The following is a 23,497-nucleotide window of genomic DNA, read 5'->3' as shown; positions in this document are numbered from 1 at the left end:
GTCTGCACCATGCTGGGGGTAGACCAATGGATCAAATAAGACCCCTTGGTTGCTCTCTGCAGATGTTGCACGCAAGCCATCCATCGAGACTCCACTCAATTGCAAAAACAGAACTGATAGATGTCTCTGTAGATTTGTACCTATCTAGAGGAGCCTAGAGGAGCTCCATGACCCCAGTGTTTTAGTCCCCAAAGAATGGCGGAATAGCAGGGAAAGGACCCCTTGCTGCAAATTCAAACCACTGTGACAATTTATATTTACAGCTCAGGGGAGGGGCACCAGTGATTGACCAGTGAGTGATCCATCAACACTAAACATTTTTCAAGTTTCAAGGACAGCTGTGTTTCAGCGATGGTTTCACAAAACTGGTAATTTGCCTACCAAAAAATAGCCATTGATAGGATGCCAAGATAGGAGGTACCCCTTAAGCCTATACCGTTTTTGTTCCAAATTCTGATTATGTTATTGTTGTTAAAGGGAGTGTTTCAACAATTATTGGAGGTGATGAGTGTAGAAAAAAACTGGTAGTGACACGATACCTGGTGGAATCCCAAGTAGTCCTGGATGGTGTGAGAGGAATAGAAGATAGTCCCGCTGGCAGTGATAACCAGGACAAACCCATTGAGAGCCTGTGGGTCAAACAAAGGAAGGACAGTTAGCATGCACATTCACTCTTGATAATAATTTAGCACAATTCTTTCTCATCCTGTGAGAGTTTATAGTAAAGGAACTGATGTTTGTGTGTGTAATGTTGTCAGTAATATTTAGGCTCTGAACAACCAAAATGTTATATGACATGGTGGTTTGGGTGAAATGAAGCAGAGATGACTGGCTCTGTGTATTTGCTGGGAATGCTCCATTACCCCTGAACTTTCCTTTACATATTTTGCACTTGATTTACTTTATCCAAAATCCAGGTGAACATTTAGAGCATAATTTGAAATGTGGATGTGTAAGTGTTTTGGATGTTTTTCATTACTGATTTGCTGTCATTATGTTTGGATCATGGATGGACACATAGTTCCTCCTGGTTCAAATTTAGCTCTGATCATTTAAGTAAAGAAAGCCTCTACTCTTCTGTTCTTCTGAAAAAAACAAAAACAAAAAACAATTAAACCTTAGTTATAAAGCCATGGCAGCAGTTGTTGCTGTACAGAGTGGATATGCAGGTTTCTGGCAAGATGACAGTACTACAGTAAACTGTTTGATTTGGACTGGAAAGGAAAGGAAAGGAAAGGAAAAGAAAGGTAGAGACGAGAGAAAAATGAGGTAGCATGATAAGTGAAATGGAGCGCACTCATTGTTTCTCTTCTGAGGGGAACAGCTGGTCCAACATTTCCACCTCACTAAACGCACACGTGCCCTCCCCCGGTCTGGGAACATTTTGTAAACACACTGACAGACATGTACCAACAAACACAAACAAACACAACTGTTCTCACAAAACCACAAACAGTCATACAAGCAAAATCATCTCTTTTCTCAATCAGCCCACAGCTCTGCAGGGATGACTAATGCTATAGATGCCATGTTGGCTTTATTTATTTATTTTTTGATAATACACCACATAGTACACCACCTCAATTATCTGCAGAGTAAACTCCAGAGTAAACACAAACAACCAAATGTCAAGGTTGAGTTTTTCACATTAACAGCCACCAAATTGGATTCTGTTTTTCATACATATATTTACTCTTAATACACTCATTTTTAAAATAATTCAACCTCTTTTGTAATGTCCCTCTGTTTGTTCAAATTTAGGAAAAAACTGAACAAATACTCTGTTGCTGTTGGAACCCAGTGTGATGTTAAAGGCTGTGCAACTGTCAGGAATTAGGCGAGGTAGTCTACTCATGTGTACTTGTTAACCTCCCAGCTGCAAATGATTTGCTGCAGGCATGAGTATGAGCTAAAGAGAAGTGATGGCTTACAGATTTTGCAGTGAAATAGAAAAAGATAACAAGATCAGGCTACATTGTGAGACCAATTCAGTGTGTGTTTATTTTCAATAATAACTAAAAAGTAACAACTGTCACATTCTGCTATGTTTCCTCCATTTTCAGTCTGAATAATTGATATGTTCACAGCTCTTATATTATTCATGACTGTCTGATGTGAAGAACAGCAAAGAACCCAGCTCAGACTTGGGTTCAGAAATAAACCTTGCATTCCTCTGCCTGTGAACCACTCACTGTACATCTCCCCTTCCATCCCGAGGATGAAGAGGAAGAGGAGGAGGAGGAGGAGGAGGAGGAGGAGGAGGAGGAAGAGGAGGAGGCCCCCTCTGGAACCCTCACCTCCTGACTGTGTCCATTAGTCCAAATGAGCTTTCATTTCTCATTACTGACAAGCTGAGGAAATGTAGGCTTATCATAATAATGAAACCTCCCTGGTAGGGTTGGGGAATGGCAGGCAGGCTGTTTCCTTTCCTCTCCTGGAATGCCAGTGTGTGATGCACATTGGGAGGAATTGGACTGGAAAATCAATGACTCCAGCAGATCCCAAAAAGATCTGGCAGCCAGCGAGCTCTCTTCTCAATCACACATACAGTACAGAGGGCACAAAACTGCCATGAACCAAGAGACTTTTTTTTCCATTTCTGCTAGAATGGAAAACAGATCTGTTGATTGCTGTTTCTCATAAAAGCTGAACTGAGCTCTGAAATATCATCAAATAAGCAGATTCACAAAAAAATTCAAGATTCTGCACATTGCTACAGTCCAGTAAAGAAGTTTTTACATTACTCCCATATGTGACTGCTGAACATCATATTACAAAACCATGGGTATTAACCACTGTATAACTGCTATGAAAGCCTCACTTCTTCTGGTTTAGGTTTTCCAACAGATTTTGAAACTTGGCTGGCAGGGCTCCCATTCAGCCACTGGAGCATTTGTAAGATCCAATACTGATCCATCCAGCTCATCCCAAAGGTGCTGGACAGAGTTAAGGGCAGGGATCTGTGCAGTACACAAAACTAGCAAAACCATTTCTGCATGGGCTTGGCTTTGTGCCACTCAATTAAACTGGTGTACATTCTGGAAAATATGCTTATTTGCTATTTTCCCCAGAAATAGATGATACAAATCTGATACAAGTCTGTATGGTAAATGTGAAACTACAGCAGCCAGTTAGCTTAGCTTGATTTTGTCCAAACCTTACAATAAAAACAAATTAATATGTAAAAAAAGACTTCTGGTAGTCCTGTCATCATTATTTACTACCTTCAGACAAAACCAGGCTTGCTGTTCTGCCGCTGGCTTTAGCTTTATATTTATTGTACTAGAAAGAATGATCAATTCTCTCATCTAACCTCCAGCAAGAAAGCGAATATTATAGTTTCCATAATGTCAAATTATTCCTTTAAATGTTCCCATTACTGACAGATAAAATGGCCAAAGCTACAAAAATTTGACTCAGGTTGTAAGAGGAAACCTCTGAAATTTATTTTAGGATGATTTGGGTTTTTTTTTTCAAAAGTTATCTACACGTGGTTTGTGGAATAATGGACTGGTATCTGGTCTTTCAATCCCAAAGTTTCTCTAAAGTATCTGTTCAAATGAATCCATATTTACAAATTAATTCCTTTAAAACAAGAGATCACAAACAGAACTCGTATTCATATTAGGTATAAGGTCTATGTAGCAGTTCTGCAGCTGACTCATTTAACTGAACAGCACACTAATGTTTCATAAAGGTACAGCAAACAGTGCTACACGTATTGAGTCATAAGCTGCCCTGAGTCTCTGAGCTCCTGTCATTGGCATAAGTCGTTCAAATCCATCACTGTCCTTCAATTCTGAACTGAACATAGTTGTTTCAGTAAACAGTAAACAATCTCAGAGATTGAACCAAAAAGCAATTAAATGGATGATAAAGATATGAGGATTGTGGGCAGAAACAGAGAGAGGTGAAGTAACAATAAATGCAGTTTTAATACTGACCTGCAGCAAAAGTTCCCCCTCAGGGATCTTGGACTCCACCACTCCTGCTGTTTTGCTGTCGTCATCATTCGCACAGTCTGGAGTCACTCCGTTTCGATTGTTCAGGGCGACTGTAGAGAGGAAGAGATGGGGGGGGGGGTAGACAGGCTTTAGTCCTGTGATACTGTTTGCAAAGCACTGCTGTGACTGTCAGACCGCCTTACGCTTAATATGCTAAAGATGCTGCATGCACACTCGCTCCCAGCTCATTAAACATTCATTCAATGCAATCTGGAAGTCTAATTCCCCAAATACAGACCTTTTATTTTGTCTAACTTGCTCATATCATATTTGCTATGACATCAGCACATCAGTGATACAGATTGCAATAGAAAAACAAATCTTGCTTTTGTTGCTTCAGTCTCCTAAGGCTCTGTGACCCTACAGCTTTACAATAGTGTGCACAGTTTGATATACTCTTCTGTTCATACTTTCTTTGATTGACTGAATGAATGTTTTTGACATCCTCCACATTATTCCATTTTCAAAACTGCATAAATAAAGTTAATTGCAACTGGTTTGATAATTAATAAATAGTTTATCATTGTTTAAGCATAACTGCCAACAATTAACAAGTTTCAGCCTTACAACAGTGGACTTTTTTGTCTTATATGACAGTTTTTGGTTGTGGACTGTTGTTGGATGAAACAAGCAATGTGAAGGTGTTTTAGGCAGTTATGAACAACATTTTACATTTTTTGATGTTGTTTAAACCAAACCATCATTAATGAATGAAGAAAATAATATAATAACTAATGAAAGATGTATGTATTTTAAGATTTATGTATCATTTTTGCACATACATTGCATTTTTGCACATACATTTGCACTGCTCTGGAAAACTCAGGCCTAGGCAAACTAAATTTCGTTCTGTATACACTTGCTGCATACTGAATGACAATAAAAGTCTGTCTAAGTCTAAATCTAACTTGGTTCCTGAAACCTCATTGACAGTTTGACTTTTCCTAATTTAATGAAACTGGCTCATAAACATGATTTTTACATGATAATGCTGATACAAAAAATGAATATTATAAAAAATCTGGTATTTCTTATTGGGTGTAACAGCAATGCTTTATATATATTTTCAGCAAATGTGGGGTTACCACTTCATTTTCTACATTAAAAAAAAAAAAAAGGTTAGAGGAAAATAAAATAATAAAAAATGGTTGATATTATAATCTTTGCACATACAACAATAGGATCTGTGAATTCCCAAACAACAAGAGCGTAAAGCCAGTGTCAACAGAACATGACAATTACTAAATCAAATTACAATTTAAAGACATCTTTGTGTTGCACACTTCGGCCAAAGTATGTTTGTATATACAGACTTCACATGGGTATCAGAGAACAGAGCTATTGGAGAAAATATTCTCATCCTCTCCACAGATGCACTGTTGCCACATTTGAGGGAGATGACGCGACCGTCCCTTCAGGAGTCACTATATTTGCACTGTAGTGCTTGCTCAGCTCAGCTAAACCACCCCACCCCTCCTCCACTCTCCTCTCCAGCCTTACCACTCCCCCTGAGTCCCCTCAGTCTCCCCTCCCACATCCCTGCCTCCCAGGCGTTCATTGGCTGGTGGCTCCCAGCTGTTCTCATCCTAATGGGATTCTCCTATTTCCCAGCGTGACATCATAACTTTTTTTTCCTTCCATCCAGCACTGCTGCTCAAGGCATATGAAGGGGTTAGCAGGCTGCTGGGTTAAATAAGTGGAAGGACCGCTGTTAATGTAGAGAAAGCAATGTCCATGAGATTCAGAGGATGATTCAGGGAGATTTGAGTCAGATGGCTTCATTATGTACAGCGAGTTTCTCTCTGCATCTCCAGCTCTGATCACCTTCCTGCATCCCTGCCATTGACCACTAGTAGCACTGTAGATCAGTTTATAACAGCAGGTAACTGCATTGTTTTTATCACATGAAGAAGACCACAAACGTAAACTATGTAGGTTTCAAAATATCAAACAAAAGGCTCTGCAGTTGTTTGCTACACCAAAGTGATACACACAAAGTTTATTAATTCCTCATGTTATGTTATGTAGCACCAAGTCCCAGATACATAAGACACTGCACCAAGTGATCCCATGATACTGCCATTTGAGCTTTTGTCGTACTGGTTTTGCAAGTACTAGTTGACACAGTGGAGTATTTGGACTGTTGGTCAGACTACTAGCTGTTTGAAAGCTGGCAGCATATGACAGATGATTTTAGACATCAGTAGTACAGTAGTAATCAGTACAAAAGATTGTCAGTTGATTCATGATAATAAAAATATATAGCAAATATTATCACTATCATTTATTATTTCTATACTGTGAGATGATGAGCTGTGGTGATGTCATGAGAAAGAGAGCAGTGGTCAAGCACATTAATCTCTGACCCCTGCAGGAGCACTGTGCTGTGACCCATGATGACCTTTGACCCTGAGGGTGATGTATGACATGATTGGGTGACTGCATTCTGGGTCAGATCTTTTGTTGTCTGCAAAGGGGGTTAACAAGGAGTCCATCTGAGGGGCGGGGCAATGTCATGAGTGTCAGAACAGACACTGGATAGCATATGGGCTTTGTGTGGAGAGTCAGACATGGCTTGTACCTTCACACGAGACACAGCTTTGGTTGGACGCCCCTGACCTTATTCCCATACAGACATCTTGGATCGACTTTTCGAGAAGCCATTGAGAACAATGTGTGACATAATCTGGCGTGGGCAATGCATCGCATATGCTATATATGCTAGACTATACTGGTGGCGTTCTTAACCCACAAAAAAAGGTGCTACTAACAGCTGGAAGAGTGTCTTAGTGTCTTAGTCAAAATTATTCAAAGACAATATTGAGAAGTGGTCAAGTCATTTATCGAGCCAAAATGCAATAATTCACTGGTTCCAGTTTCCAAATGTGAGGATTTGCTATTTCTTTCTGTTGTGTATGATAATAAAGTTGAATAATTTTCCATTTTGGACAAACTAATTTGGAGACATCCGTCTGTGCTTTGTTTATTTTTCAGCCATCATGCAAAGATAGCAGTTATAAGACATTCCGAGTGTTCTTCAAAGGGACATAAATAGATAAAACAAACACCTAATTACTGGCAATAATTACTTGGAAAATCTACTTAGTTTCTATTTGTTTTCAAGTTCAGGTTTATCTATTTGGGAAGTTGTTTATTTTGTTTATTAAAAATTTTCTCTTTGTATACTAACTGCCAAAACAGTGCAATCTCCATGTTGAAGAAAACCTTACATTTCATAGAAGGAGTATGTAGTATGAAATGGGACATCCATGATACCCAAACATTAAAAATTACATTGCCTTTTTACAAATATAGTTTGAATGGCTGAAATATCCACAGTGAAGCTGAATTGTTTCATGTTAAATTTACTTGTGGTCGTCAAATTATCTCATCTCTATTTCATAATGTGCTTTACTCCCACATGACCTGCCTGTCTTGATGTCTTGAACAAATTATTTTGTGGTAATAACATAACACACTTTATTTTGTCTCATGATCATTATAAAAACATCTGTGCGACTCTGGTGTTATGATCACCAGAAACTGATACAACATTGATGTGTAATCTAACTAACTGTTCCCTACCACAGACACAGAGGCACATTATGAGCCCCTGATTATATTATTGCAGTGCCTTGTGTCTGTAATTTGGTCACTATAGATTACTGTAAGCTCATTGTTGATTGCCACAGGCTCACTATCAGTCACTAAAGCAACACTGCAGGAACATTATGGTACATTTAGTCTGGTTGCAGCTGCAGCTATAACAATATGGTCAGTCTCTGGCAGCTGTGTCTGCTGATTTTAGATGATAACTACAATATAATCTTTTATTCAGTGATCACAAAACAATCAAACTATTTTGTCATCACTAGAAAGCAAAGTTTATTGTATCTTGATCATGTGATAATTATTTCCTGATTATGAGAAAACAAAGGTTGTATTGTTCAGATCATATAAAAACTACTGCACCATGTCTGCGGACACCTATGTTTCTTCCGTTTCTCAGAAAATTTCAACCTAACAATTGGCACTATACCTTTCGTTATCATCTGTGTGTGTGTGTGTTGTGGCTGCTGTGTGTTTGTACTTCAGTAGTTTACACAACAGAAATCACAGGTATGCAGCAGCGTCAGTAGCATAATTCAGCTAGAAAAAGTGGGCCAACACAAAGCCTCTTGAATGGCCAGAGGAGGACAAAGAGCAGATCTTGTTATTGAGCTTCAGTGGGCACAAGTGTACATAATGAAAAATTTACATTCCCACTGCCATCGCATACATGTGGCACAATAGTGCTTCAGCAATCACCCAGAGGCGTTGCCAGTGAATTGAATAGAACAGCTTGGCTTTCCCATATATGCTTACCTTAGCTTAATGGAAGTCTAAAGTTATTGGACAACAACATACATCAATGTAAACAATGTACATCAAAGCATCAACATGACATTATGTGACATGGACAGGTCAGTGCCCATACCCTCTGTGTCCACTAAGACCAGTTTCCTTCTTTTTTCATTCACTTTGTTCTGCCTATACTTTAAAAAAGAAAGGATGCAAATAAACTCATTTGGGACAAATTTCACATTTTATGTCACACAGCATGTGTCATTTAAAAAAAATCTAAGGTGTATTAAGCCATTATTTATGTATCAGTGAAAAGAATTTTTCTCTTTAATAACCAAAATTATAATTTTATTAATTACTATGACTGGTGAACTCAAATTCAGCATATCATCACATTAATATGATGAACTTGCTTATTTACAAATCAAGCAGTTACAGAAAAATATTTTCATTTATTTGGAGTGTCTGGCCACATGATGAATTTATGTCCAATATTTACTTTTTTGTGTCTGTTTTTGTTCTCTACCAACTCTATCTGGCTCTTTAGTGGCTGTTAGCTTTTGAGCAGGTAGAGTACTGTGGCTTTTTTAAGGCTTTTCTTGGAAAACAGCTGCCTGCTGCAGCCAATAAGTACACTATGAGATCAGTGAGTACTTAACCAAAACAGTAAAGTTGCAAGCTGAGCAGCTAAAAAATCATTAGAACCTCACAGTAAAGCTCTGTAAAGCTGAGGGGAGCTGCAGATTCAGGTGATAATTCTCTTTAGGTTCATCACTACAAATGACACCTCTCACATTACACAGTCATCTGATATGTTGGCATCATGCATAAGAATAAGAAAGAAGAATTACAAAATGGTGGTCTTGCATTTTGAATTATCAACTATACTTTTGCTCAGACTGCAACAACAAAATGTTCTATAACCAACAGAATTCTGTATATTCTCAAGTTGGAGCCATTAAAGTCTTTATATGTTTTTCAGTGGGAAAATTAAATGACTTGTTAGTGCTGCTGTCACTTGTATTTCAGTAATGTATTTCAGAGCTCCAGAGCTGCAGTACAGTGATGCAACGGAGGACTTTAACTTCAACCCTTTGGTGGACATAGTGCAACTCTTCCTTTCACTGGGCCCCATGCTGGCCCTTGGCTAACGTATCTGCTCCAGTATTTGATAGATCAGACCTGACAAACAAGCAGTGACCCTGAAAATCAGACAGTTTGTCATACTTCAGCTGCCTTTGAAGGAATTTTTATTGCATGGTATTATCCCTGGAAGGTAGTGATGCAGCTAGAAGGTGAAGGTTTATTTTAATGTTTGTTTTTCATATATCTGAAAGCTAACCATAGATGGGATGCAGAGAGCAAACCCTAGTCTCTGGTGTCAAAGTCCTGCTCTTTTGTAAACCAACCATCCACCCTGGAAGAATGTCTGGAAACTTTTTTTTAGGACAAAGTTGAACCACATGGACCTGCCAAAGCAAAAGTCCTGTTGTTAACCACCTTCACAAGACAAATCTTTCTGTCCTGGGACTGCGACCCAGAAGCCAGCTTGGCTCTGGTCCCGGCCTTCATCATGTAGCCTCCAGCATAAAGCTTACTGACACTGCTCCACAGAGAGCCAGACCAGGGGCACACTGGGGTTTATCTCACAGAGGGCTTTACTTTTCTGGAAGCGAAGACCCAAAAAACATTAAGCACATAGCAAATATTTATCAAATATTTGACCACTTTCAATTTGTCCCATCATGCTATTTACAACGGGATTAGTGCTGCTTCAATTTCCTGCCCAATCCCTACATGTCATCTTGGCATTCTTCCAGAGTGTTGCTGCAGGCCACCATGTACCCTTGATAACAGAAAAAAACCACACACATGACGCTGCCAACAGAGACTTAATGTGTTTTCAACCAATCGCAAGAAAGATTCAGGATAGAATGTTACTTAACACAACAAAGCCACTGAGTGACACTCTCTGGCTGATCATGGAGTTATTTTTAGATGGAGTTGTGCAGACCATCAGTAAGCGTCACCATGATTGACAAGTTCATACTACAGTGTTGTTAGTAGTAGTGGTATGGAATATGTTTAATTAAAGATTAATAAACTGATCAACCTATATACAAAAATCTGAAGAACAATGAACAGTGTTTCTGCTTTTCACTCTGAACACATACTAGAAGTGACTTATTTGTTTACGCCACATATTGCATGTCTCTGCTGTCAGGTCACATGGGATAACAATAGCAGGAGTCTGAATCATGAAACAGTGCTATATTTGCACAGCATTAAGCCAGCGTATTAAGCTTGCGCGGGGGCGGGGGGTGGAGGTTGGGGGCGGGAGAGGGGAGTTATCAGGCTGTAGTGACAGAGACCCATGGTGTTGGATATCCTTGGCCACTGTGTTAATGTTGATGACTAAAGGACACGCCCCGCCCGCATGGCCAGTACCAATTGTGTAGTGGAGGGAGGTGGGAATGTTGTGGTTTATTTTGGATCAGTGCCAGGAATGATTCAGACAGCATAGCAGCAAGGACGAGCATAAAACAAAGAATTACTTTTACTTTCACGGCTGAGAGGGCCATGTATATGAGTATTTTTACAATGTTGTACTCTGGTTATTAGTGTTATCCTGTTTTAATCCATTTTCCACAGAGGATCCTGATTATCACATCCCTGTTGATTTTAACATTTTCCTGGAATGACTCTGACTTATCAACATCCAAGTTTTTATCATTGATGTACAGGCTGAGCTAGGCTGTACAAATGATGATCAACCTTTTTTTTTTCACAAAAACATCATAATGAGCCCTCCCTACACCTGGCTGGATGAGCATACCACTAGTTGCTTTGGACTTTCAGGAAAAACAGAGTTTCTCCATAACTATTCTCTGAAATCGTCCTGAATCACTGAAAGAAATGAGGAAAAGGGCCATGCAGGTGTATGCGCCTCAGTCAGAACATGCTGTGCTCACCAAATCGACTAGAATTGGCTCCAACCACAGAGCAGACTTTATGACAGAGCCAACAGGACACACCAAGCATCATACGTTCCAGGTGTGGCAAACTAAGCTCGACGATAAACATCACATGGTACATGACAAACAGGAAGCTATGAAATACAGTCACATGGAGTTTTCGAGAGGTTGTGAATGGCAGCAATGACTATCTCACAAGATCTCAGCAGAGATGTGATTGGATCATTTATGTCTGATCCAAGGTCAATTTTCCATAATACATTACTGACACAGATAAAGTATGCTGAGTGATCAGGGAATTCCAAATCAGCTCTATACCATTTCATTACTAAGCAGACCTTTAAAAATAACTTGCATGGAATATGATTTTTTTTAAAATATATTTTGTATCCCAAATCAGTCTTTGTATTTATGAACTACTTTTACTATCACACTGTTGCCAGAATCTAAATCACTGTAGTACTTTTTAAACCTTTCCTCTTAGCTCAGGTGTTAATCTGTACAGTAACATGTTAGCAGCTAATCAGGACACACTGGACAGGATGTTGACACTGAAGGTGCAGACAAAGCACTCTGTATGTGGATCAGTAGTGATAACATCCTGCATGTGTGGTCTGTGTATTTACAGTTTTGTGCTCTAAAAGTCAATTAAAATAGAGCTGCATCCCATGTTTTTGTACTGCCTTGCAGCAACAACCAGCCAATCACAGGGCAACTTGAATTCAATTAGTTTTTAGCTGAAATGATGGTTTTACTTCCTGTTTATGGTGCATTTCAGAACATACACACTGCTTCCTTTGCCTTTTCAGTAATACTATATACAACTGCTGTGTATGATTTAGTAAAATATGTGAAATTTTAGCACTTTACATTTATGTGTGTCAGCATGTACACATGCAGCCACACACAATACAGTGCATGCATACAGTATGTGTGTGAGTGTGTTTTTGTGTTAATTATTCTAGCAGAGTGTGAATGGCAGTGAGTAAATATAGAATGTTTCAACTCCTTCACCCCCTGAACACTGCAGTAAATGGACACGCGATGCACACATACCACCCCCACATTCACTAACATACACATGGATGCACGCAACACACATACACAGGCTCACATATAGAGGCTGAACATGAACACGCGGTCACTAATGCAGGGGGGGAAGCACGCACCCTGTGCTGCTTTCGTGTCTCCTGAGGTTTTTCGATCACATGGTTGCATATTTGCTTATGAGGGGCGATCCAGAGAGATGGGGAGGTGAGGAGTGATGGGATTTGGGTGGGGTGGGGTAGGGAGGGGTCACTCCTGATTACCAGGTTTTCCCTTTGGTGGCCTGCATTCCTCTCAGTGCTGTATCGTGATCAGCGGGAGCTGGGGGATGGGGTTAAGCCCTGTAGGGGAAGGATGGAGGGAAGGACGGGCAGAGGGAGGGAGAGAGGGAGGGTCGTCATGAAGGGATGACCCACTGCTGATCACAGAGTCTACACAGCTCTGCCTTTCATTTGTGTGCAGATAGATGACCTACAGGAAGGAGGGGGAGGGGAGGCAGTATTTCAAATAACAAATCATCGCTCTCATTCAGAGCAAAACAGAGATGGGTATCATGACATGTCACAAGACTTTTACAGCAGCCACACAGCTTACGTAACCGATCCTGGAGCAGCAGAGGCGGTGGCAGGCTTTAGAAACATTGTTGCATTGCAGCTCTGACAGATATTTCCAGCTGTGTGCCAATTCTATACATGCCGTGTCATGCCACCAATGTATGGACATTAATTTCATTAAAACTGATTTGGCCTCATTTTCTTTCAACTATCAGGCAACATGTACTGCAGCTGTGCCCTCACTGAATTAAATGGAATTGACTGACATGAATTCTGCTACGTTATTTGCCAATACACTTGTTACAAAACAGTCAAGTGATGTTTCAAACATGAGGTGCTCTACCAAACTAGTCCAGTTAGTTACCTACCAGCGTAATGTGTACAACAAAGCTAGTATAAATTCTATTAGGGTATGGGGTTTTACATAATTCATTCACTATATCCATGGCCTGATCCAGCGGGAGTTGCATAATGTGTGTGCTGTGCAGGTCCATGTTTGCCATCTTTCTATTAATGGAAGACATTTTATGCTGGTGCTTTTATAATAGATATAATGGTCTACCTTATGGAAACTCGTGAAAGATGAAGTTCTTCCCTCCTTTTGTTTTTGCTTTGCACCTTAATGTTTCACTGTTAAATAGTTGACTGGGGGTTGAAATTTAGCTATTTTTGAATGAGGAAGAATCTAACAATTTTTCACAAGAGAAAATAAGTAGAGAAAAATGCAAGTGTTTGAGTAAAAATTGGATTAGATAATGGTGACAAATTTAGCAATCCTGTTTTCTCCTTATGTCTGTATTTAATTAAGATGAAGCATTTTCTGAATTGTCCTCACCACAAGAGGGCCCTGATTTCATGTGAACTGTATTCAAGGATGTCAACAGATTTGTAAACACAACAATTACAAATGATCATTACATAAAGTTGTTGTGGTGACTGTGTTGGCACAATATTGTCCATTTATACATTCAGCAGAGAGAGAGCAACAAACTTGTTTGATGTATTAAAGTCCAATATTCCCTTTCATTTTGGCTCCGTTTAGCACCTGTTTCAGAGGGAAATATTTGCCTCTGAAGCTGCTAAATGCTCCACTATGTTCACCAGCTAGGTGCTAATTGTGTTTGGTAGCTTTATGAGAGCTTTTTTAACTGAAAACAGTTGCCTGCTGAAATTTGAGCCACTAAAGAGAGTGACAAGAGTGAAACAAAAAAGCACAGTAGCGAGTGTGCTAAAAGACACTAAAAATGCTCCATGAAGCTGAGGGGACCTGTAGTGTCAGGAATAAGTTTCTGTCACGATGAGCAACACTTTTCATATTACATATTGTCCTTTTAACCTGTTGTTCATATAAAACTATTGACTTGTGCAGCTTCAAACACTATTTCAAACCCACTGAACATCCCAGATACCTTTCACTGAGATTCTGTTAAAACCTGAAACAATATGCATTAGCCTGCAATGTTTAACACACAGCCAACACCAAAGCATAGTAAAGTGAATCCTCTGCAGTCCACAGGGATTATTTCTCCTAATCTCCATCTATATTTACAATAGAGTGTATTCTCAAAGAGCTGCAGTTCATTTTAACAACAGTCATGCTGCTACGATAAAATCACAGGATTAATCATAATTTCATCTCCTCTCTCCCACAGGTTTAAACTGTGATCTATGAACTATAACTACAATGTTAGTTGAAGCCCTGAGCACAATAATGACATGCATCTGAGAGAGTAACAGTTATGTAACAGCAGTCACGTGATGGCCAGTTTGTTTCCCGCAGCCTGCATCTAAAGCTCTGGGAACCTTTTTCAGAAGAACAAGAGAAAAACCAGAGAGGATCAGTGGTGAATGAAGGGGGACGGTAAAAGGAAAAGGACGATCGAGCCATTTGGCTGCAGGCAATGACTCTTCCAAGAAACCCAGGAGGGTTCTTATTGGCTTAGTTGTGTCATCAAAGATCTTGTCAAGGTTTTCTCCACCGTAAACATCGTAACAATTTCCCCACAGGACCAATCCTCACTGTGGACTATGGAGAACGACCCCTGCTCATCTGCTAGAACCAATGATTGCTAGGAAAAAAAACGGCTATGCTGTCATATTAACTGGATGTAGGGCAGGTTTTGAGGCAACACTGAATGAGGAGTGAGATATATTTCATTACACCATGATTTCTTTTGCTCTTCTTCTCAACTTGAAAAAATAAACAACATTAAACAAAATTAATTGCTTGGTGTATCCACTTGAGAAGGCGGATGGATGGTTTCACACTAAATACACCAGTTTTTGAAAAAGATAACCATTTCATGTTAAGGCTATTAGCAGGAGCGGTAATGTAAAGAGAGGAAACAAGCCAAAAATGAAAACAGAAAAAGCTGCTGTCTACACAGCTGAATACAACACAAGGTCAGGGTGCTATGATGTGTTTGTGTGTCTTGCCTTGACTGCAATATATAACACACTTTTCGAATAATGACTCATTTGCAAACAAAACTAACAGTCTGTAGGCCTTCTGGTTGCCTTTAGCAGTGCAGAGCTGTAATAAACATAACAGCCTCTAACCTGTTGGAGCAATTGGACAAACGATTAGATACTGTCATGCTTAGAGTGTTGGTGTACTCGCTCTTATCCTGCACTTTGGTGGTGTGTGCCCTCAGAAATCAACACTACACTTCTGCAAGATGGCAACTGAGCTCAAATATGGTGGAAACTGTATATCAGTATGTAAAGTAAGGAAAGCAACAGTCACACCTGCCCCTTTTTGTCTGCTGTGAACTTAAAAATACAGAAAATGATGTTACATTCACTGTTTCAATATTGATGCTGAGTGGGAACTCACCCTTGAAAGAAAGATATTGCTCCACTAAAGTCAATGTCATTCTCCTGCTCTCTCTCCACTGTCCTATCCAATAAAGGCAAAAAGCTGATAGCAGACTAATTCTAATAAGCATATAACTGATTCTCCACACCATATTATCTGTGACCCTACCAACATAGCTAGAAACACCACATGTTGTGCCCTTACAGCACAACTGTTTACTTTAGAAAACCACCAGTTATGTGGCACATGACACATCAGACAAAAATAATATGATAAAATCTATTGTACTCGGTGCTCATTGTGCATCTCATGCTTGAGGAGTGCAGTGGGTCCGTTTGCAAACATAAGAATTAAACCTACAGAAAGACAACCATTGACTCTGTGCTTTGTGCTCTGTGCAGGCAAATATTCATATTTCACTCATTAGTTCTGTTGTCATTCATGAAGCATAAATGATCTAAAAGGCAGACACCAGTTGTGGAGATGGTTCTCATGGCTGAGAGGTGCTTCACGCCCAGTGTGGGGTGATCTCAGTGTTATCGGTTTTAGGAGAGTTAACACCCCTCTCTTCAGACTGGCTGAGAGGACCAAGCCCAGTGTAGCTCCAGACAATAACAAAGATGGCAGCTGGGCTGGATAATACGGTCAGCCAGATTAACTGGGCTCTGCCAGGGCTTTGTTGAACTCCTGCAACATATTCAATTACACGCACAGCAACGACGGTGAGTGAGTGGGTACAACAAACTCAAACGTGAAATAATTTTTTCAGAAGACATATTCAGGAAGAAAAACACACCTCTGCACAGCACAAAGCAAATCTAATGCATATTAATACTTAATGAGCGTGGGCCTCTCTTAGCATTTAACAGTTCTTTCAAACATCCAAACAAAGCAGCAACAGCAGAATGCTGATGCAATGGCAGTGTTCCCAGAGTGTACTGGAGCTAAGCCATCCCTCCACAGACCACCCACTTTTGGATACCTCTGACAAGCAGGATTTGCGCTGTTTACACACAACAAATTATGGCCGACCACAGAGGCAGCCCCAAGCGATGAGCCCTTGGGGCTTTAATGTAAGAGTCCTGAGCTCGTTAATTACTTAGAGACTGTCCAGGAAGTAGGCTAATGCAGTTAGACAAGAGGGTTTGTCTATAGGCTACGCTTTGACCTATTGGTACTGAAATCCACTATCAATAATTCACTCTGACAGGTAGAGTGGCCAGTGAATACTTCCATGTGTTATAGAATGAGAATAATAAACACAAATCCTATTGAAGAAAATTTTTCCGAAGAAGAAAATACTTCAAACCTCTGTGACTCTATTTCTTTGGGAGCCTCTATATGTACACGACATACATACAAAGCAGCCACACAACACACACAAGCACACATACAATAAAAACACAGTATGAAATGCATTTGTGAGTGAAAACACACTCATATCACCAGTGCTGTTTCCTGTCAGTCTCACCCCAAACAGCCATTTCAAAAAGCCGGCGCCTTAAACAAACATTGCTCTGCCTCCATTTCATAAATTCTTTAAACTCGAGGGTTTCTCTCAATTATTTATGCTTCAAGAGCATCTGACGGCCGCATTGCAGCATTCTCTTTGAAAGATCACTGCCTAAAATAACAATGTCTTCACTCCGCATATTAGAGAAGACTGTACACATCCATCCATTGGCATGCAACTCTTCTCGATGCTTTGGTGTACAGTTTTAATGGATGCTAAGCAAAGCTCCATCTCCTAATCCTCATCACACATGCACACACACATGCATAGAAATTGGTCTCAATAAAATATTGAGGGCCTTTCCCTGGTATGAAATCATCTGGATAAGGCGGTGGCTGGTTGCTCCTCTCTCTGTGTGGTGGTCTCCACGGCTCGGGCTGATGAGATGAGCCGTGAGATGTAAGGAAACACATCTGACACAAATAAAGAGCGAGCAAACTGGCTGTTGTGACGTTCTTATAATGGTTTGAGTGGCCAGTTTTAGAAACAGTCATCACTTTAAACTGCCACTTCCTGCTCTTCAGAGCTCTTTATTTGCCAAATTAACCAGAGTGAAGATCAGTTATTTCATTTCATCCAGATACTGGTCCAGACTTGAACGAGCTAAACACAAACACTGGAAACCACTAGCTTAACTTCATCAAAAGAAAGTGATAAATGGTAAATGGACTGCGCTTATATAGTGCGTTTCTAGCCATGTTGACCACTCAAAGCGCTTCACACTACAGTCACATTCATCACACACTCATTCATACAGCCCTTATGTATGTATACAGAGCAGTCTATCACATTCACACACATTCACACACAGATGCTTTGCAATCATGGGCAGTTTGGGATTTAGTATCACCTTCAGTATATGGACTAGAGGAGCCGGGGATCAAACCACTGATCTTCAGATTAAAAATACCTTCAACAACTCCTTATTCACACATTGTCTTCTACTACTACTACTACTACTACTACTACTACTACTACTGGTACTACGAGTAAGATACAGTAGCTACCAATTCATCCAAGAGTCACCTGGGTTCATTCCAAAGTAAGGACACTGCTCAAACCTGGCAACTGTACTACAGAAAAATATATCCATATATATCCATAAAATATTCTGGAGTCATTCCTGTATTCCCAGGGTCTTACATTCTTCAGTTCAGTATACTGCTTTCACACACGAACCCCCTCTTTTTTAATTGAAACAATAGCAATAGATCCTGGGAACATAGAAATGACTGCTATTCTGCAGTCATTAAGTTACAACTTGTGTTGGTCAAGAAAAAACTCCAACATTATCTGCCTCTAAAATCTCGTTATCTCTTTTCTACTGCTGTTCAATAAACAGAATACAAAATAAAAAGAAAACAACTTGTGAAGTGATGGAAGGTTTTTTTCACTCACAATGGAGCAGGGGAAACAGTTTCTCCCCTCCTTTCAGTCTTTGTGTTAAGCTAGGCCAAACATGTCTCTCTGCACTGGACATGTAACTCATTTGTCTGATATTGTTTCTCTTCAAACAAGATAATTTTCCAAAACTGGAAAATGGAAACAGGTTTACGTGACAGATGAGATCACGCAAAAAACCTAATACCAAACAAACAGACTGTATTACTCTGGCTGATATTAGATACACCATGATACATGACCACGTTCCATGTTTGCCACTACACAGAATCTCTCTATCTGCAGTACAAAAGCAAAGTTTGGAGATATGTGTGGCCTTTGACTTCAACATTAACACCAAGAGCCACTGCTGCTATAAGTCAACTGGTAACGATTTAGTGACTAGTACTGTGAATTTACCAGAGAAGAAGTTCTTGGCTCGCAGGTAGCTGACACTCAGACGGAGGATGGAGAGTTTGTCCAGACTGGCGGTGACCTCTTCAGGGAAAGGCAGCAAGCTGGCCAAGCGCTCCAGCTCTCCATTCAGCCGGTCTCTGTGCCGTTTGGACGGGTTGGATTTGGCCCCTTCGGCTGTTGACTGCTTCACCCTGATGAACATTAGAAATGAAGAAAGAGGTTACAACAAAAAAACATAAGCAGTCACTCAGGGGCCCAAAACGGACAAACCACCCTGAGTGAAAAGGACAATTTTCACAAGAATGATACAGTACTGTGAATTAGCATGTTTTTTATGTGTTCATGCTGTGTGTCAATGTCATTTTTAAACGACTGAACATCAGCTTTAGCATTGCAAGCTGACCATAATGGGGGCTCAATATTAATTTGCCCTTCTCTTTTTGTTTACTTAAAGTCTTTCACAAGTGGCTGGGCATTCCCAAAGATACCTTTGTTTGTGTTTGTTTTGGCCCATAGTCATCTTTAGTTTAAAACATTATCCCCATATTTAAGTACGGAATTTTTGATTCTGTAAGTTAGAAAATATTGTACCACTTTGGTGATGACTGCCTCAGGGAAAACATAGATTTTCTATGGTGAAATGTTCAAACCTTTTTTTAAAAAAAAAACATCAACAAACAATATATCTTACAAATACAGAGAACAACCATGATGCTGCACATGAGATTGACAACTTCATGTGTTTCATAATCCAGCTAAAATTAAAGACAAACTAGTAAAGTAACAAATATGAAGTACAGTAGTTCAGGAATGATGACTTTTTGTAGTAAAACCCACAACTCTACTCTGTTCAGGTGACAGAGTTTCAGTAGATGTTCTGCAGTGGGTTTTTAAATCAACATAATCTTAGACAAATCTCTTAGACAAATAATAATCACTTACACATGCTTTATTCAAGCCACACACTCAAAGAATATGAATAGAAAGCAAACAGTGGACATATTTGTGGGTGTGATTTACGTCATGGAAGAAAATATGTTTCAGCTTAAGTGAGCCACAGATTCATTTTCAGCATAAAGAAAGAAAAAACAAACCCAGGAGAAAAATCTGGAGACTGAACCAGCAGCTCAAACACTACAACAACCAGGGAGACTGTATGCAAGCACAGAAATAAGAATATCCATGTTTTTGATTTTGTTCAGGTGCTAAAGCTTTCTCTAATGATTTCAATGATTTTTTCACTGTGTGAATTCTGACACCGTTTTCTGTGTTTGACTGAGTCTTTATTATTAAGTCATTATTATTGATTAATTTCTATTTTTTTACTCATCTAATATCATTATTGTTGTTTGTCCTGCTATATTTGTTCATTCAACATTTTGTTTGTTTCTGGGGTATTTATCCTAATATATTGACAACTGAGTCAACATCTACAACAATTAGATCTTCTAGTGACAGAGCAGTCTATGCATAGCCTATAAAACCAACTGGGGTTTGGGACCTTGCAAGAGATGTGATTGATTATGTGTTGCCAGATCTTGTTTGTTTAATACAATGAACAATACAAACAATACAAACCAGAGCAGCACTTAGTAGAGCACATACCTCCACCAAGGCCAAACAATCCTACACATCTGTCTAGCTCTTATAATAGAAAACCAAAATTTAAAAAATACCAGATCTGAATTATTACCTGGATTTGAACCAAACTGTACAAACCCATAGAGCTCGACACCATAAGTGTCTGATTTTTACATCAAGATCCAGACAGATCATTTCCTGCAAAACTGGCAAAAATGTAAAAGAAAAAAACATTTCACAATGTTAAGACAAGTGATAAAAATTATTTCCTGAATGTGCTCTTTTACCAAGATCCACAGCAAAATGTAATGTTTTCTTCCCTTGCACATGCTCGATCCCTTATTTTTATTTTTTTTAATTTATTTATTTACCTTTTTTTTCTTTTTTTGCATAATCCAAATAAAAAACCTCCTTGGCGAAGGTAAAAAAATACTGATGTGAACAACTATTTAACAAACTGAGAAAACAATACTAGGAAGGATTAAACTGCTGTCTCATGCTAGTGCTTGTAGAGCAAGGTCTGATAAACAATGTGGGAGTGACAGTGTGCTTCCAGTCCTGCAGCTTTAAATTCAGGCCTCCATGTTGGTTCACATTTGGAACACAGGTTTTGTGGAGCCCATCTCAAGACTTACAAATACTTTTTTCTCGTCACAAATGGAGAACGGGGAACAAAATGATAGCAACATGAGTTGACAGTATACAGTGTGGCTGCCATGACTGTTCCTAACTCACGCACACTGACACTGTCACATTTTATCAATGAGCACGAGTGTTGATGGATGGAGATCTGTTTATGCTGCACATCAGTGATGGCGTGTCACTGGACTTGACCTGCACTGCTGGTCTTTCCTTTGTGTGCTTGTGTGTGTTTACTGCCACAATAAATACTTTAAAAAATCATAATCAATAATTATAATAAAGAAATTATAAACAGCAGTCTATAAAATCATATGAAATCATATGTCTGTCTTAAGTTTCCAGAATACAAAGTGATGTTTAACAAAGAGTTTATTTAATCTGATGAACAATCCAAAAACCCAACATTATTCAGTTTGGAGATTTCTGAAACATTAACCTTCAGACTGGAAAAACTGGAACCAGCAAGCAACAAACAGATCATCATAAATGGTCATTAATCAGTTTATTTGTGTGTGCATGTACATGAAAACTACACGCCTCCTCAGCTGAAATCTGAATGAATTTCTGCATCTACATGTCTCAGCATGAGGAGGATTGTTCCTGAGTCCTACGTTTTGCAAAGGCTGAACCTCTTTTTGTTGTTGTTGTTGTTTTGTTTTGGTTTTTTTTTGAGTTATCACGCACTGTCGAACAGCATTAAAATTCTCAACATAATAAAACTAAACTAAAACATGCCGAATGAAACATGTTAAACTCATGAATTAGTTGCATTACAAATGACTTCATCAGTAAAGCAGAACCTACAGCAGTGAAGTCCTTTATTGACATATACAGTGGAGTTGTAGTTTTTATACCTCATTTTTATACCTCATTTTATACCACATCAGTGTGATGATGTTCATCATGTGCAGCAGCAATAAACTGTCAGACTCTTGTGTCTTGCTGTGCACAGTTTGGAGCTTTTCCAGAATCACTCACATATGATCATATCAAAGAACAGAAGAGTAGCTTTGAGTTCATTATGTATATTTACCTTTTACTTTCTTTTTTTTTTTTGCATACAAATATTGGCAGGGAAATTGCGTCAGGTTGACGCTGCGTGACAATGATGTCATGAGGGCTGTGGCATTAAAAACATCTAATTCTTTCACTTTAATTTGGATTTACTTGTCATCACAGCTGACGGTTTAATCAAATGTTTAGGCACAACCAAACAAAATACGATTGTGGGTGTAACAGTCATGGTAAAGGCTTATTCAAGTGTTATTATTATTTTTAAAGGGAGTCAGCCAATTTCCAAAACATTTTTCATAGCATGATTTTAGCCTTAGGAACACAAGATTTTATTAATTAATTATCTCAAACCAATCAAAATAGCAACAAAAAATTTAACTGTCAGTCGGTTTCTCTAAAGGGCGTTTTGACAGAAAATGGCGCAACACTGTGCATGACAGTCTGTAGGATTTTTGAAAAAAAAAAAATCAAGGCATAATCTAAGTTTATTTGTGCGTTATTTTCGTTCATTTGCGGAATTGTTTCACAAAACAGCTCTATGTGAATTAAATTCAAAGGGAGAAGTGTTGAAGGTTAAAATCATGCTGCTGCTGCTGCTGCAGGCCTGCAGTAATCCGCAGGCATTAAAGCAACCCTGACCAACATTTTACAAGAAAATCTCCAATCTCTATATTTCATTATGGAAGGTCAGGAAATATCTTAGAAATACATATTAATATTTACCACCTCATATGTACATTAACATGAATTTGCGTTAAAAAGAAACGAAATCTTTAGAATTTAAATCTATTTTTTTTTTACATCCATTAAGAACCTGGTTTCCTTCTGTGCTCTATAGATCTGACTGACTGCAGGTGCATTTGTAAACATCACAGGATTCTCAGGTCGATTTTTCACCTCGAATTTTTGTTTTTTTTCAGTCAATATAACCAGAGCAGACAATAAAACAAGACTAAAATGAACTTACGCTCTCTGAACTGGTTTTCTCCTCTTGCGTCCCGCATACATGACGGCTTCTCTTATATAAGCCTCTGATGAATCCCTCAGAAATACACAGGGCTTCTTTCTGCGCTACATGTAAGCAATCAAGAAATATTCCGCTATAGTCCTGTAGCCAAGATGGTTAAGACATTCTCAAAAAAGAAAAAGAAAAAAAAGAACAACAAAAAATGCGTGCAGACACCAATTTAGGGTCGAACGGGACGTCT

At 39.1% G+C, this 23,497-nt stretch overlaps 1 protein-coding gene across 1 annotated transcript in view; it reads right to left on the bottom strand.

Annotated features, from left to right (window-relative positions):
- The window catches only part of LOC108872827 (aryl hydrocarbon receptor), a 36,592-nt gene extending 13,295 nt beyond the window's left edge, over nucleotides 1-23,297 (bottom strand). The window contains exons 1-4 of the mRNA XM_018660710.2: nucleotides 23,257-23,297; nucleotides 19,056-19,243; nucleotides 3,945-4,054; nucleotides 540-629 (exon numbers count right to left, since the gene is read on the bottom strand). Of these exons, the coding sequence (XP_018516226.1) occupies nucleotides 540-629; nucleotides 3,945-4,054; nucleotides 19,056-19,243; nucleotides 23,257-23,297 (429 nt within the window). The remainder of the gene's footprint in view (nucleotides 1-539; nucleotides 630-3,944; nucleotides 4,055-19,055; nucleotides 19,244-23,256) is intronic.
- Nucleotides 23,298-23,497: the final 200 nt, after the last annotated feature.

This window comes from Lates calcarifer, linkage group LG1 (assembly GCF_001640805.2).
Source record: "Lates calcarifer isolate ASB-BC8 linkage group LG1, TLL_Latcal_v3, whole genome shotgun sequence".
Classification (NCBI taxonomy): Eukaryota; Metazoa; Chordata; class Actinopteri; family Centropomidae; genus Lates; species Lates calcarifer.
This window is presented reverse-complemented; position numbering and strand designations above follow the sequence as displayed.